Genomic DNA, 17589 nt, shown 5'->3' on the forward strand with positions numbered 1-17589 from the left:
CTTTAAGATAGTTATTGATTGATCTGTTCCATGTGTGACACATGCGCAGCCTGTGTAAAATGCTAGTTTCACAGTAGGAACAGGGTGCTGTGAGAACGTAGGGATTGCAGGTGATTAAGCCTCCATGGTTAGGCAAGCTTTCCAGAGATGAGATTAGAGCTGGATTTTGATGAGTAAGCTTACACTTTAGCCCACATATTTTACCTGAGCTCCAGATCTACAGATTGTACTGCCTAATTATATCTACTGCCTCACAGTCCTAAAACTCAACACTCCCAAAACAACTGAGGAGCTCTGACCCCTGAACTGGTGGTCATTGTCACCTTTTTTATTTTTTTTCCTTAAGATTCATTTATTTGAGAAAGAGCATGTGCGCATGCACCCGGTTTGGTGGGGAAAGACTGAGGGAGAGGGAGAAGCAGATTCCTTGCTCAGCTCAGTCCCAGGACCCTGAGATCATGACCAGAGCCGAAGGCAGATGCTTAACCAGTTGAGCCACCCAGATGTCCCCTGGTCTTCTCTTGTTCCCTCTTTCAGTGAATGACACTATTGTCTGTCCAGCTACTTAAGGCAGAAACCTTAGTCATCTTTGAGACATCTCTCTGACATTCTTCATATCTAGTCCATCATCATATTTTCTTGATTTCATCTACTAAGTTTCTCTAAAATACATCCATACAACTGCATCTCTACTCCCATTGCCATCTCTGTGATCCAGCATATTATTTTCTTACCTAGTATCCCACAGTAACCCCCTAAATGGTCTGTTTACTCTTGACCTGTTAGCTAGAATAGCTTTTAGAATGCTAACCCTGACCATGTTCCCTTAGCTTACAATCCTTTATTGCTTTTACTCTTAGGATAAAAACTCAGTTGCTGAAGTGTCTTACCAGACCCTGCATTGCCTGGTTCGTCCTCCTTTCTGTTCTCTTCCACAACATACGCCTCAGCCATGTAGGCCTGAAACTCTTCATTCTCCTTCCTGTCACAGTATCATGGCATCTGCTGTTTTTCTTTTTTGCTCAAATACTCTTCCTTTCCTTCAATTTCCTTTATTTTTTTGTTAATTTATACTTATCTTTTATTTTTATTTCTTTTTATTTTATTTTATTTTTATAAGTAATCTTTTTTTTTTAAGATTTTATTTATTTGACAGACAGAGATCACAAGTAGGCAGAGAGGGGGAAGCAGGCTCCCCGCTGAGCAGAGAGCCCGATGTGGGGCTCAATCCCAGGACCCCGGGATCATGACCTGAGCCGAAGGCAGAGGCATTAACCCACTAAGCCACCCAGGTGCCCCTCTACTTACCTTTTAGACTAAAACTAGTTTTCACTTTCTCGAAGAAACTGTCCCCTGATGTCTTAGATTAGGTCAGATCTCTTTTTATAGATGCTTATGGTACTGTATACATCTTTTTCAAAGCTTTGTCAACTTCATAGTTTGCATTTGTTCATTATTATTTTACTAGCATCTAGTCACTCTAGATGTTGTATTGTAGATTTCATTAAGGCAAAATATGCTCACCGTTATATCTTTTTATATATTTACCTTGTAGACCCTTCATTTTATGCTTCTTCTCATAAATTCATTAGGATTCCGGATGATCAGTTGTGTATTTTAGATTTCTGAAGCTTTCTTTAAGTATTTGACCTTGTTGTCTTATCATTTAATGGTGTCAGAGAGGAGCAGTTGTAGATTCTTAAAATTAATAAAAAACAAAATTTTTTGTTTTTTGGGTAGCTCAGTCATTATGTGTCTGCCTTCTCCTCAGGTCATAATGAGGTCCTAAAGTCCTAGAATCAAGCTCTGCATTGGGCTACCTGCTCCACACTGGGAAGCCTGCTTTTCCCTCTCCCACTCCCCCTGTTTGTGTTCCTGCTCTCACTATGTCTCTCTGTCTAATAAATAAATAAAATCTTAAAAAAAAATTTTTTTTTTTGCTGTTGACTTTCAGTGCAGTGACTGAAATGATTGATTAATAAGAAATATGGAGGATAGTTAAATAATTTATTTTAATCAGAGCTAATATCCAAATTGTATGTGGTATTTTTCTAGGAGAGTGTATAAAAATGATGTTCTCCCAGAGGTATTTTCTCTCCTAGAGTTTAAACTGTTCTGGAAGTCTTGGGTTAACATTTGAAGTTTGTGATCTATTTCGTATTGTTTTTCTGGCTTATTCTTAAAGGTGATACCCACATAGGAGGCAGCAGTAGAGAAGGCTCATTTAAAGAAACAATAACATTAAAGTGGTGCACACCCAGGACAAATAACATTGGTAGGTATTTTAAAGAAATCGAGAGAGAAAAGAACCAATCAAAGGTTCTTAAAGTATGTATTTCTTTTTGAATTTTTGTTTTTCATTGTGTTAGGGGCTTAATGAACATTTTTTTCTCCTTTAGTTATGGAAATACTCCTTTATATTCTTTCAAATCAGTGTTTTCTTCCATTTCAGAATTACACTATTGCACTGGCGCTTACCGAATTTCACCTGTAGACGTAAATAGTAGACCTTCCTCCTGCCTTACTAATTTTCTTCTAAATGGTAATTTTCAACATATAGTTGTTTTGTCTGAGAATATTACTTAAATTATTAGTAAGAAATGTGAAAATCTGAATTCTAGAAAGCTCTCTTCTTTAAGATAATCTGAACATATTTTATCTCCCAAAACTCATCTAAAGTTATGTAATTGTAAGTACCCTTTTAGCAGTTTTACTTTTAAAAATAAGATGAGTTTATGCCTTTCAGATTGTTCTATCTAAAAAAAGTGTTATTTATATATTTTTAAAGTATTTTTAATTTAAATATTTTGTTGTTAGAGTCTAAGTTGATTTTTTTGGTAGAATAATACAGACTGTTTTGGCATACTGAATTTTAAATTGCAAGTATATATGGATTTCTTTTTTGCACAGTTTACCTTAACCATAAATAAACACTACATTTTCAATATTATACCATGTGATTCTTAACACATGACTTTAAATCCATGGTTTCCTTGTGTGAAAATTGAAAAAAAATTATTAGAATCCATTTACTGGATTTAAATTCTTTAAGAGCTCCTCCAGTGATCACAACCCATTGTTTGAAAGCACTGATGCGATGGGTCAAAATTAAGTAAAATTTGATTATCAGCCTCTATAATATCAGTCCAGATTAAATAACCTTTGGTCGTGTGAAATAAAAAGTAGTTACAATAACCATGCTGATATATAGGAGGTATTGTGGAAGTGAATGGAGACTTTTTGCTTTCTCCCCGAAATATTATGTAACTTTGATAATTGAAGAGTTATCCAACAGTTGTCTCCATTTTCTTCTTGATGTCCAGGAGGAAAATCTTATGTACTTGTATAAATTTTGTAACCAAACATTATACCAGAGACCACTATACTTATTTTGGAAAACTGCATAACTATGTAAGCTTGGCATGACCAAGAGAAAACTGAGGCTAGAATTTAGGCTCTTAGGACTTGAAATGCAAATATACTAAATTAGCCAATCCTGCTTAAAATATGAGGCTTAATGAAATGAAAAATCTAGACATAAATTTTAAGGATAAAAATAAGAGCCTATTTGAACTTCATCACTGATAGAATAATCTTGCTTTTGACAGGTCGTTCTGTTTTATTGGAACAACCACGAAAGTCAGGTTCCAAAGTCATTAGTCATATGCTTAGTAGCCACGGAGGAGAGATTTTTTTACATGTCCTTAGCAGTTCTCGATCCATTCTAGAAGATCCGCCTTCAATTAGTGAAGGATGCGGAGGCAGAGTTACAGACTACCGGATCACGGTAAGATTCCAATATTTATAAATTTTATGTTTTGACTCTGTCACCATTCAGCAGGTAGTTACTGAATGCCTGTTACATGCTAAGATCTGTGACAGATGGGGTTTGGAGAAGTTGATGATATATTATTCTTCTGATTAGGTGACTTTTCTGTCAAAAGAGCTGTTTATCACAATATACTCTTCCTTATATATTCAGTGTATATCTAGAAGTATATGGGTAGCAGTGACCCCTGAAATTGTAGGAAGGAATGGAAATTGATTTGAACTAGTATTTCAGGTGGAAGTTTATTTTAAGTTATTACTTAATGGCAAATACAAACCTTTCAATATTTGGCCACTGCTACTTTAAAAATAACTAAATTTTTATTATTTAAAGGTATATGTAAGGAAGTGTCTATCTTGGGTAGAAGTTCTGTTCTGATTTTAGTTTTTTCAATCCCCCTCCCCTCTTTTACATTTGGTACTTCAGAGTTGTTTACTTTGAGGTGGTGGTGAAAATTAAATGTGATTAATGTATAGGAATATACTTTGTAAATCAAAAAGTGTTACATACTGCAGGTAATTATTTTTGATTAGGCTTTTCTTTATTATTTTTTAATCTTTTGTAATAAGGAGAAAACTAATAAACATTCATCGTAGAAAACTTAGGGAATATAGATATCTTTTTTTAAAATCAAAAACAAAGACTATAAATTACCCATAATTCTGTCATTCAAAGATAACCGTTAACATTTTGATGTTATGTAATTTTTTAAGTAAGCATTGGTATTCTAATATGATTAATCCCTTTATCTGTGTATGATATAAAAGAGTTAAATTATTGAAGTGAAGAAAAATGAGTGTTCCTTGGTTTTTAAAAAGTAGAACCATGAATACATTTATGTTTGAGGCTTTCTTCATCTCCACTGTAATAAAGGCTGATAGGTTTCATGTTCAAAAAGAAAGGAAAAAATTAGTAAGGGGACTGTTACAGGAAATACTTTGTTGCATATCACAGGACAGAAGACATCAGGGAAACAGACTATTACATGTAATCCATACTGAAACATTAGAAAATAGTTTCTAATTTTATGTTATTTGGTTATCATTAGGATTTTGGTGAATTTATGAGGGAAAACAGATTAACTCCTTTTCTAGACCCCAGATACAAAATCGATGGAAGTCTTGAGATCCCTTTGGAACGAGCAAAAGATCAGTTAGAAAAACACACCCGTTACTGGCCTATGATTATTTCACAAACCACCATTTTTAACATGCAAGCGGTAAGTATTAAATAGTTTTCAATCTTTCTTCTAGATTTGTTATATATTCCTTACAGATACCATTTCTCAAGCAAAGAATCAAATAAAGAATTACTAATAGAAAATTGAAATGATGGTTATAGGTAATCTTACCATGGTGATGTTTAAAATCAATTTAAGTTCTCCCTAGATGCTTTTGATATTTGTTTTTGAAGACAGATTTTCTTTTTATTTCTTAAAAAAATTCTAACAGGTAGTTCCATTAGCCAGTGTTATTGTGAAAGAATCTTTGACAGAAGAAGATGTGTTAAACTGTCAAAAAACAATATACAACTTAGTTGATATGGAAAGGAAAAATGATCCTCTGCCTATTTCCACAGTTGGTACAAGAGGAAAAGGCCCTAAGAGGTAGTTTTTTTCTTACTTTCTCTGTATATCACATTACTTGATACATACTGTTTTTAAGCTAACTTATTTTGTATGTAAATTATATGGTTGGAGGTATGATTGAGATGAAATGATACAAAATACAGAATATCAGAATTGGATATTATAACTTAGAGTTACGCCATGAACTGTCTAGGAAGAAAAAGTCCATGTTTAATGATAACCTTTTACTTTATTTTACCAATAGCAAATGACACTTCAATATTATTTAAAGAGTATTTCTTAAGAACCTTATTTTAAATCTTTACTTCAGAGATGAACAATACCGTATCATGTGGAATGAATTAGAAACCCTTGTCAGAGCTCATATCAACAACTCAGAGAAACATCAAAGAGTCTTGGAATGTCTGATGGCATGTAGGAGCAAACCCCCGGAAGAAGAAGAACGAAAGAAACGAGGACGAAAGAGGGAGGACAAAGAGGATAAATCAGAGAAAGCAGTGAAAGATTATGAACAGGAGAAATCTTGGCAAGATTCAGAGAGGTGACTTTTTTTTTTTTTTTAAGATTTTATTTATTTATTTATTTATTTATGTGTCAGAGAGAGAGAGTGAAAAAGAGCGAGCACAATCCAGGGGAATGGCAGCCAGAGAGAGAAGCAGGTTCCCCGCTAAGGAAGGAGCCTGATGTGGGGCTCGATCCTAGGATCCTGGGATCATGACCTGAGCTGAAGGCAGACTCTTAATCAACTGAGCCATCCAGGAGTCCCAAGAGGTGCCTCGTTGACAATATGGTACCATGGTGCATTTTGGTGTATCACATGCTGCATGTAGCACATTCATACATTCATTTAATACTTGTTTATTTCATTTTATAACTATGATTTTATAATTTTATTTTATTTTATTTTTTAAAGATTTTATTTATTTGACAGAGATCACAAGTAGGCAGAGAGGCAGGCAGAGAGAGAGAGAAAGGAGGAAGCAGGCTCCCCGCCTAGCAGAGAGCCCAATGTGGAGCTCAATCCCAGGACCCTGAGACCATGACCTGAGCCGAAGACAGAGGCTTTAACCCACTGAGCCACCCAGGCGCCCCTGATTTTATAATTTTAAAAATCTAAGATGTCTTGTGGGGTTGAGTTGTAAGGACACCTGGGTGGCTCAGTTGGTTAAGCATCTGACTTAGTTTTGGCTCAGGTCATGGTCTCAGGGTTGTGAGATAGAGTCCCAACTCTGGCTCCTCACTAGAAGGGGGAGCCTGCTTAAAATTTTCTCCCTCTCCCTATCACCCACCATGCTACCCCTGTGTGTGTGCATACTTGTGCATGCTCTCTCTCTCAGAAAAAGAGTTGTAATTTTTTTTTAAACTGTTGGGACAAAGTAGTGTTCAATTTTTTCCTAATAAACTTCTAAAAATCATAATATACCATGTTTGATATCATTTTTTGCTTTATGTATTATAAATATTAAAAAAATGGGTTTATTTCTTTGTTCAGTAAATACTAAATGCCTTGTTTGTGTCGTGAATTTGGTGTAAGATTCTTGCCCTGGGAAAACGTACAGTGTTGTGGTAGAGATAGACATGTAAGTCATTGATTACAGCAAAGTGTGGAAGATGCAGTTGTAAAAATAGGCACAGGATGTCCTTGGGAGCATAGAGGAAGAGCATAGGCTTACTTCTGAAAACCTTCCTCAGTAATACACTCTTTTTCCTTAGTTTGTGATTTAGACAGTAACATCAAGGTTAAATTTTTTAAAAAAACATAAAAAGTAGTAAACACTTCTAAATAAAAGTATCATAACATTTCAGCTAGCTTTGGCTTCTACCTCCTTGTCAGAAATCAGAAAAAGAATCCGGTAAATATTGTAAAGGCGTGTTAGTAAGTCCCTTAAAACCAAAACAGAACCTACTATGGAGAATTTCAAACATCTGTAACAACAGAACAAATAGTTACTCATTTATTTTTAACAGTTCATGGCAGATCTCATTTCACATGTATCCACAGCCACTCGCCTCACCACCACCATCACTTTTCCTCCCACATGGGAATATTTTGAAGCTAATTCCAGAAATCATATCATTACATCCAAATATAAGTAGAACATTTTATTCTCTTTGACCGTAAAAGTTCATTTCTTTCTTAGGGCTACTGAATTTCTGGAACACAATTATCTCACTTTAAGAAGAGTGGGAAAAGGTATTCTCATTCAGACACCACTGATGTTTATGTATTTTGAGATGTTTCTGTTCTCTGATGAAACTCAAAGTGAGATTAGAGTTTAGTTCTTAATTTGTGAACTGTAAATACATTTCCACAGCATGTAAACTGGGCCACAAATGTTAGTAGATTTCTTAATCTTCAGTGTAATTTGAAAGAGTATTTTGTCCGTATTTGTAAAATTTAAAATTGTGACATTTCTTCCAAAGATCACATTTCTGACATTTTAAAATTTAACTTCTTAAATTTTCCTCCCATGTTTTCTTATTTTATGGTGAACGGCATTACTGAATTATTACATTATTATGAAGGAGAAGGGAAACTCGTGTTTAATTCATTAAGTTCTCTTACCTGATTTTAGGAGGACGTTGATCTTTTGATTAGTTTCTAGGTTTCCTCTGTGAGAGCAGCTATCTTTTATTAAAACCAATTTGCAAAGTCTAGTTTAATTATTGAACCAGTTAGATTTAACACTTTCAATTTTATTTTTTGTCCCTCTGAAAGATTAAAGGGAATCTTAGAACGTGGAAAAGAAGAGTTGGCTGAAGCTGAGATTATAAAAGATTCGCCTGATTCCCCAGAACCCCCAAACAAAAAGCCTCTGGTTGAAATGGATGAACCTCCACCAGTAGAGAAATCAAAAGGTAGAGTAAGAACTGTGGTGACAACTGTATTTGTAAAAAAGTTTTCCAATTTAGTTTTTCTGCAGTGTCATTTAATATTGTTGCATATATGAGGAAGAGCTACTGACTGTTCCTGGATGCTGTTTGGGAAATTCTCCTTACAGCCTTGGAAAACAAAGGCAGAAAATGTGTTTGTTGGTGTTGTAGGAAAATTAGTGTCATACCTTCATTATCGAAGCCTTTGGAAAATAAGCACTTTTATTATAAAATTGTGTTTTAAGAAATTTTAATTATGTGAACTTGAATTCATTTATATTATTGACTCTATATTAGATATGCTAGTTAACTGAACACAAACTCTTCCTTAAACTCGTACTGAACTTAGGGAAAGATCTAATTTACCTGTCTACAATTTGGTGTGAATGAGTTTTTAGTAAAGGTATTATAAGTAATGTTTTCATTGTTAAAAACAAACAGACAAACCCACAGTGTTTTAATTTCATTTTATCTCTTATAGATTGAAATGCTTAATTTCTTCTTGAAGGAATTCTGGCTGTCAGAGATATGAATTGGGTTTGAGAGCTCCTGAAATTGTAGGCTTTACTTGTCTTGAAGATAAATTAAGATTTAGTCCTTTTAGGATAAATGGCAAATGGTGTAACAAGGACTGTCTGGTTTCTTGCTACTATGCCTTCCCTAAGGCAGTAAGACTTGGGACTTGATGTATTATGACTTTTGGCAGCTGATCCTAGGGAGAAGCCTTGTTTGTTTTTTATATACTTCCATTGTGTATATATATTGTGATACATGTAAATATTCTCCATTTACTGATTTCTTTGAAGTCAGAGATAAGGGTGATCTTACCATATATGCCCTTCAGGCATTTGCCAGAGTGCTTGGGAAATAAATAAATGTCTGATAAATTATTCTATTTTTCACAGGCCAAAATTTGCCAATTGATTAGGTGAGAAATTTAGGTTTAACTAAACAATGTTTCTATATTCCTTGGAAAAGAGAACTCTAAAAATTATTTATTAGTGGGAGAGTTAAAAGAAACCAAAACCCTATTAGTAAAAAACTAAATAAAAGTGTGTCCATAGGGTGGAATTTATATAGCCCAAGAATAGTGATTACTGTTCCCTTTTGCTAATGTGTATCATTCATATTTCAACTTAAGCAAATCCTTTTTCAGGAAGGACTTCCCTGATCTCCATTTATAATTAAGCTAGATGCTTCCATTGCATCCCAGGATTACACTAGGTAGCACTTAGAGTCTTGCATTGACATTACTTACGGACATCCTGCCTCTACTACTAATCTGAAACATTTTAAAAGACTGGGCTTTTTATTTTTAAGAAGGCTCCATCCCCAATGTGGGGCTCGAACTCATGGCCTGGGGACTCAGAGTCTCACGCTGAACCAACTGAGCCAGCCGGGTGCCCAAATGCTAGGGCTTTTTAAAATTTACTGTTGTGGGACACCTGTGTGACTCAACTGGTTAAGCATCTGCCTTCCGCTTGGATCATGATCCCAGGGTTCTGGGATTGAGTCCCTCATTGAGCTCCCGGCTCAGTGGGGAGCCTGCTTCTCCCTCAGTCTGTCTCTCCCACTGCTTGTGCTCCCTCTGTCTCTCTCTCTCTGAAAATAAATAGATCAAATCTTTAAAAAAAATAATAAGAAAAAATAATAAAATAAAATTTACTGTTATATCACACCACTCAATTTCCTGGCACATAGAAGTTTAACTCTTGTTGAATGAGTGAATGAATGAATATATAAGGTAAAGGGGAAAAAAGCAGGCCAAAAATCACATATACCATGATCTCCATTTTATTTATTTATTTTTTTAAAGATTTTATTTATTTATTTGACAGAGACAGAGAGAGAGAGGTCACAGGTAGGCAGAGAGCGTGGGGGAAGCAGGCTCCCTGCTGAGCAGAGAGCCCGATGCGGGCCTCAATCCCAGGACCCTAGATCATGACCTGAGCTGACGGCAGAGGCTTAACCCACTGAGCCACCCAGGCACCCTCCATTTTATTTTTAAAAAGAAGTTTGTATACACACATACATCTGCTGGTCACCTTATTTTTTTTCTTGTCACTCTAAATTAGATCCCTGATCCTTCATACACTAGAAGCACTACATAGAGTGGCCCATATGAGAAGCGACTTGGTTGCAAATCACTCTCTTCAACTCTTGTAACTTTCCTTTCAAGGCTGATACTTGAAAAAAAAATTTTTTTCCGTTTTCTTTTACAACCTAAGTCATATGTCTCTTCTGATTAGCAACTTCTGAAGATCTTCTATTATATGTTTCAGTTTCATCTGGTTTGAAAAATGACTTGCCGAGACTGTCCAAAGTAAATTTTGTGCCAGACATATACTCTGCAAGTCAGGTTAGGCTATTCAAAATCTCTTCAGCTCTTGTTTTGATGTGCAATTCTGTGAGTTAAACAGTTCCATCACCCAGATGATTCTCTAGGACTGTGCCTTTGTAATCATCCTACACTCCCCTTACTCTCAGTCCTGCATAATCATTGATATATTTTCTTTTCCTATAATTGTGCCTTTTTCAGAGTGCCATATAAATCATAAAGTATGCCGCCTTTTGAGATTGGCTTATTTGATATAGCATAATGCATTTGAGATTCATCTGTGTTGTGTGTTTGTCAATGGTTTTTTTAAACCCATTATAGATAACTAGTTTTATTAAAATCTGCCAACTCATTTTTCCAAACTGGGTGTGTCATTGTGTGTTCCCACCAGCGGTTAGTGAGAGTTCTGGTCGTTCTGCATCCTCCAGAGCCATTGCTGGATTTCTTTTGTTTCTCCTCTGATCGGTGTGTAGTAGTATTTCATTGTGGTTTTCATTTCCGTTTCCCTCATAACTGATGATGGTGAGCCTCTTTCCATTTGCTTATTTTCCATCTGTATATATTTCTTTAATAAAGGGCTCATTCAGATATTGTGGTTACATTTAAATTGGGTTGTTTGAGAGTTTTTTGTTGCATTTTGAGAATTTTTTGTTTTTTCTGGATACAAATGCCTTGTTGGGTATGTGATTTGCAAATATTTTCTCCCAGTCTGGTTTGTCTTTCTTCTAACAGTGACTTTTATGAGCAAAATTTTCTAATTTTGATGAAGTCCAGTATATAAAAAAAAAAATTTATGGTTATGCTTCTGGTGTTATTGATAAGAAATCTGCATTGCCCAAAGTCACAGAGTATTCCTACATACTTTTTTAGGAGTTCTATACTTCTAGATTTTACATTTAGGCCATGATCCATTTTGAGGTTTTTTAAAAAATTTTTTCCATATGGTGTAAGATATGAGTCAGTGTTCTTTTTTCTTTTTCTTTTTTATATAATGTCCCAATTGTTGCAGCAACATTTGTTGAAAAGGCTGTTTTTTCTTCATTGAATTGCCTTTGCACCTTTATCAGATACCAATTAATTTTATATGTGGAAGTCTGCTTCTGGGTTTTCTTTTCTGTTCCATTGGTCCATGTGTCTGTTCTTTTGCTAATACAACACTGATGATCACTGTAAGCAGAGTCTTAAAATCAGGTAGTGAGTCTTCTAACTTTTTTCTACTTTTCAAAATTGTTTTGGCTGTGCTAGTGCTTTGCCTTTTTCTTGTATTGTGTAGGAAAGAGATAACATAGCAAGCTTGAAACTATTATCATTAAGTTTGGCCATTGGTTGGCATCTAGGAACTTGGCTTCTAACACATTCCCTAAATGATGAAGTTATTTTGTCTTACATCTGAACTAAACACTTGCCTTCCACCTGAGAGTCTAGACTTTGGTAATTGTAGTTCGGCAGAGAATGATTTTGTGTCCAGCTCTTAATAAAAACCCAGGGTCCTGAGTCTTACACGGGCTTTTGGGGCAGAAATTTTCTACACACACAGCTGCATTTTTGCTGCTGGAGGAACTGTGCACTTGGTGTGAACCCTCACTGTAGGGAGAGAGCATGGAAAGCTTGCAAGTGGATTCTTCTGTCCTTTGCTTGGTGTAACTCTTGCTCTTATTGATCTGGCTGTATATCCTTACTCTGTTGCTGCAGTGGTTCTTAGCCCAGACTGTAACCTTATGTTTAGTTTCTTTAATCCTTCCAGCAAATCACCAAATTAGTAACTGGTCTTGGGGACCCCTGGACATTTAGAATAAGGGAAAGATGATATTGCTTAAATTTTATAAAATGAACAATGGAATTAAAGGTGAATTTTTTAAATTTGAAAATTTTTAAGTAATGAGTTCTACCTTGTTTCTCTTCTTTCATATGTAACACCAGGGCCAGTGTCCTTATTATCCCTGTGGAGTAATAGAATCAATACTGCCAATTCCAGAAAACATCAGGAGTTTGCTGGACGTTTGAACTCTGTTAATAACAGAGCTGAATTATATCAGCATCTTAAAGAGGAAAATGGGTCTGTATTATTTATTGTAGAAATTGGTTTTCTTAATTGCTTTATTACAAGTTAAAGTAATAAACACTGCTTATTTGTTGTGTTCAGCATTTTTTTATTGCTAATATAATGAGTTGATACATGTTACCTATACAGAGAAAAAATTAACTGCTTTGATTCTTGATACTTATAAAAAACTTGATTATATTGATTGTAACTCTGGAAGTATATACTCCTTAGAGGATTTCATTGCTCAGTAAACATCATAGAGGGAAAAATTGGGGAACACTTAATGTATAATACTGACTCTTATAAAAAATGGGAGAGAAATACATTTCTATTAAGTACTACAGTATTAGGAATATTGATTTTAATTAAATAAATCTCAGGTCTGATTATTTTAATATCCTTTTTGGAAGACCTTTTGAAAATGTATTGGTAAAGGAGTTTCTTTAGTGGAAAAGGAAATAAATTTTTGAGTAGATCGTAGAGGTTTTTTTCCTTAGTTTTAAGCTTGAGTGGGTATCATGAAAAAAGTGACTTTTGAAATGAAACCTTGGGAAAGTGACTTTATTTCTCTGAGCTTCAGAGCGACCCTAACTGTAGTCCCTTTCTAAAGGACAGATGTTCTTTTGTCCTATGAATATATTGAGTTTAATTTCATGTGAAAGTTGGAGAAAAAATATGGGTAGTTACTGAATGTTTCATTTTACCACTCATTTTCCCTTCTGTTTTTCAGAATGGAGACAACAGAAAATGGCAAAGCCAGCCGGCAGTGAAGAATGACTTGAGGAACTAAAATTTACTATATTGCATACATATTTTGGGCAGAATTTGATATAAGTACTTTTACAGCAAGATTGTATAGTTACGTTGCCTGGACTGGTTTTTACATTTTTAAAATATTTCAACTAACTTTATCTTTTTTGTATTAATTGTAAAATTGGCACATATATCAAAAAATATACATTTGAAATTTGTCCTCCCAAATCACACAAATTTATTTTATGGTAAAAGGATGTTCCCTCTGGAAATGTTTTTTAAAAAATTCTTAGGCTTCTCTTTGCCAAATAAAAACTGTTAAAATTTCTGAAGTGCAAAATATTGGAGTATTCTTTTAGAAGACAGGTAATTTATTTGATGACTGTCATTTTTAGAAATTAAAAACTATCAGGATTTAGGTGAGATTTGAAATACTTAATATAAAATATTTTCTCTTAGTCTGAAGCATATATACAGTGCTTTTCCAAATAAGAATGTTGTTTTTATTTTGTATTTTACTTTATTTTGTGTAGGTGGTGTAGGTGTTAGCCATTTAAAAGCAGAATTTATATTTACCCATTTGAATAATGTTGCATTTTTTTCCTGCTAAAAATGTACTGTCCATTGACTTCTCATATTAAAGAGAATTATAAAGATTACTTCATAGACTTAGAAGAAAGGAAGTTACTAGGTTGTTTGCTTTTAGCCCAGAATAGAATCTTGGTCTCCTTATCTGTCACATGTCATGGTTACATGGTATATGTTTGGTGAGACTTTTTTTGCTTCTTCTTCTGGAGGCTCATAACATGCTACAAGAAACATGTTTTAGTGTTAAATGCTAATTCTAGGCTTGTCATTTTTCCTTGAGTGTTTAGTAGAGGAGACAAAAGCGTTGCTTAAACATAGAGATTCGGTACTTTCTATTTAAACTACTGCAGTTTAAACAAGGGGTTGGTGGACTCCCTTGTCAAGCCAGTGAAATTTACATTGCTCTCTTTTATCAACTCCTGTCTTGGTCCCAGCCCTTGCATCTGTCTGCTCCTCTAAGCTATAGCCGTTTTTATCTTCACTACTGTGTGTAAATATACACCTATGCACAGGAATGAGTAGGCCTGGTTAGTGCCTTGAAGATTTAAGGAGCTATAATCCCATCTTGAATTATTGCATCATATATAATTCTGTTTGTCTTCTGATCTTCTGATCTTCTGTCTTGTTCTTGATACCCAGTTTTCAGCTTGTGCCCACTTGGAATCCCTGGTTTATTTCTTCGTCCAAAATCTTTCCTTTGCAGTGCATCTTCAAAAGCTGGGATCCGTTTGTGCTCTTGACTTATGCTTCTCCCTTTCCAATGTGCTGGGACCATGCTACCTGTTGACAGTCTTGTCTTATCTAAACTGCAGTCTCCATTTTTAGGTACTACTTATGAACTGTTGTTGTTATACTCTACCAAGGGGGAGGGGAGATATTTCTATGGCTGCATTTAGAACTGCTGTGCCAGTAGCCTCCTGTATTATTCCATGTTGTTGGTTGTCAGCATTATCCAGCTGACTCATTCAACCACATAACTGTCTTTTGAGCATCTCCCAATTCACCACCCCCACAGAGTTTCAGGCTATACTTGGACTTATCTTGAGATACATACTCCAGCCTTGTGATGAAAGTGACCATTTTGGGACAAACATAGAAGAATGACTGTTAGTTGTTGATTCTTTTGAAACAGGAACTGTATTAAGGACTTATTGGTCAAGAGAAATAGAATTTAAATTTTAAAAAAGTTACCCATTCAAAACTTGAATCTAAGCTTAAGTCCAGACTTAATGATTGCAGGAATCAAAGTTACTCTAGAGAGAACAGGTGCACTTCTAATTAAAAGATTCTGACAATAGCATTATGGTAGCAAAAGACATCCCTTGTTTTTATCTCTTCCCACCCCCAAAAACAAAAATTTGGTGTTCACCCAAGACAAAAGTACCTTTGAGGGAACTGTGGGATCCAGCATCGAATGCCAAAGAACCTAGGAGGAATCTCGCTTACCTGTGAGTCAGGTAATAGGTAGACAGATCTTGGTCCCAGCTATGGACTGTGCACTAGTTTGTGAATTGGATCCAGTCCCTCTCAGCCATGGTCCAGGAACCCCTAGAATATATTACCTGAAACAATTACCCATGAACAAAAGAGCCTTTGTGGAAGTCCAGATTTCTAGAGAAGTTTTAACACACCACTAGAGCAAAAAACAAAACAAACAAAAATACAAATCCTGGACACATTGAAGTGGATATAAGAAATAGCTTGACTTTACCTACATCACCCTTCCTCCAAGGCAGCACAGCCCAAGGCTGAGAGAGACCTCAGCCCATTATCTATCCCACAGGTGAAAAGGACAATGTGTGAGCGTGCACCTGGTTTTCCCAGCTGTGAAGACTACCAGTGGGTCTCCTTTACCCATCCAGAGTACTGAATCATGAGTGACATGACTGGGAGGCAGAAAAAGGCTGGGAGAGTGACAGAACTCTTGGAGGGCATTGAAGGTATGTGAATCCTACTGACTGCATTCAGACTCTTGAAAGAAACACACCCACAAGCTGTGGGGAATGTCTCACCCATACCTTCCCACAATTGGCCCGTGGGCACCCCCCCAGCACTCTGCATGCATGGGCACCCCCCAGGCACTCCCCACCACTTTGGTCACCTTGCTGTGCACACTCCTCCTGGCAATGGTGAGAAACCTGATAGATAGTTGGTGGACATATGCAAAAAGCTGGCTCAAATTTGCAGTCCAAAGAAAGATCACAAACTTGAGTGCCACATTTGGGGAAATAAGAGAGGTTGACAGCATTCTGCCCTGCCCTGTGCACGCAGGATGTTGCCACAAGAGGGAGCAAGAAGTGTGGAACAGATGTAACCCGAGATGGTCCGAGATAGCCTTAGAAGCCAGGAGGGCTGATAATATCTATCACTCCCAAAGGCAGTTAATAAAGATTGGAAGAGTTGACTGCTACTTGGAGAGCAGAGTCAGCTACGCAAAACTTCAAGGCACGTGAAAAATCGAAGTAATGATCTCACCAGGGGATCACAGGCTTTCTGTAACTGATCCCAAAGACATGGAGACCTATGATCTACCCAATAAAGAATTTGAATTAGCTGTTTTAGGAGACTTCCCATGAGATATAAGAAAACACAGAAGGATAACTCAACAATATCTGAAAAACAATACATGAACAAAATGAAAAGTAGAACAAAAAAATAATGCAAAATTCTGGAGATGAAGAATACAGTGGATGGAAAGGAAAACACAATAGAGAGCATCAGCAGTAGGGATCAATCAGAAGAAAGAATCTCTGAGATAGAAGACAGGGACTTTGAAATTATCCAGTCAGAGGAGAACAAAGAAAAAGAATGAAAGAGCGAAGAAAGCCTAGGTGTTCTATGGAATGGCGTCTAAAGATGCAATTGGTGAACTATTGGAATTCCAGAAAGACAAGAGTAGGAGAAGGGGCACAAAGGAGCAGAAAGCTTATTTAAAGAAATAATGACTGAGAACTTCCCCAACCTGTTAGGAAATTTGGATATACAAATTTATGAAGCTCATAAGTGATCAAGCAAAATTAAAGAGATCCTCTTCAAGATACATGATGCTAAAACACTAAAAATAAATAAATAAATAAATAACAGGGAAGCTTAAAAGCAGCAAGAGAAAAAAAGGCTTTTAACTTTCAAGTTAATCCCTGCAAAGCTATCAGCAGATTTCTCAGCAGAAACCTTACAGGCCAGAAGAGAGTGAGATCTAGCAGGAGTGCTGAAAGAAAAGAAAATAAAACCAAAAAAACCAAAAACCTGCCAAACAGGAATACTTTGTGACTAAGCTGTCCTTCAGAAATGAAGGTGAGGTAAAGAATTTTCCCAGACAAAAGCTGAGGGAATTCATCACCACTAGACTTGCCTTATGAGAAATGCTAAAGGGAGTTCTTCAACGCTAAATAGTAACATGAAAATATAAAAATATATAACACACTGAAGCAGTAAGTATAAAGTCAAATTCAGAATGCTCTAATACTACACTGATGAAGTGCTATCCACTTAACTCTAGGACAAGATTTAAGGACAAATATTTTTTTAAAACTACAGTTATAATAATTTGTTAATGAGCACAAAATAAAAAGAAG

General features: G+C 35.7%; 1 protein-coding gene across 3 annotated transcripts in view; it reads left to right on the plus strand.

Annotated features, from left to right (window-relative positions):
- The window catches only part of INTS13 (integrator complex subunit 13), a 28736-nt gene extending 14983 nt beyond the window's left edge, over positions 1 to 13753 (plus strand). Inside the window, exons 9-17 of one of the 3 annotated variants that reach the window (XM_046012161.1) lie at positions 2186 to 2275; positions 2453 to 2542; positions 3609 to 3787; positions 4878 to 5048; positions 5281 to 5435; positions 5728 to 5958; positions 8137 to 8276; positions 12550 to 12685; positions 13404 to 13753. In XM_046012161.1, coding sequence (XP_045868117.1) covers positions 2186 to 2275; positions 2453 to 2542; positions 3609 to 3787; positions 4878 to 5048; positions 5281 to 5435; positions 5728 to 5958; positions 8137 to 8276; positions 12550 to 12685; positions 13404 to 13443 — 1232 coding nt within the window. In that variant the 3' untranslated portion in view covers positions 13444 to 13753. The remainder of the gene's footprint in view (positions 1 to 2185; positions 2276 to 2452; positions 2543 to 3608; positions 3788 to 4877; positions 5049 to 5280; positions 5436 to 5727; positions 5959 to 8136; positions 8277 to 12549; positions 12686 to 13403) is intronic. The other 2 variants (XM_046012162.1, XM_046012164.1) reach the window with 2 other exon arrangements.
- Positions 13754 to 17589: the final 3836 nt, after the last annotated feature.

Source organism: Meles meles, chromosome 7 (genome assembly GCF_922984935.1).
Source record: "Meles meles chromosome 7, mMelMel3.1 paternal haplotype, whole genome shotgun sequence".
Lineage (NCBI taxonomy): Eukaryota > Metazoa > Chordata > Mammalia > Carnivora > Mustelidae > Meles > Meles meles.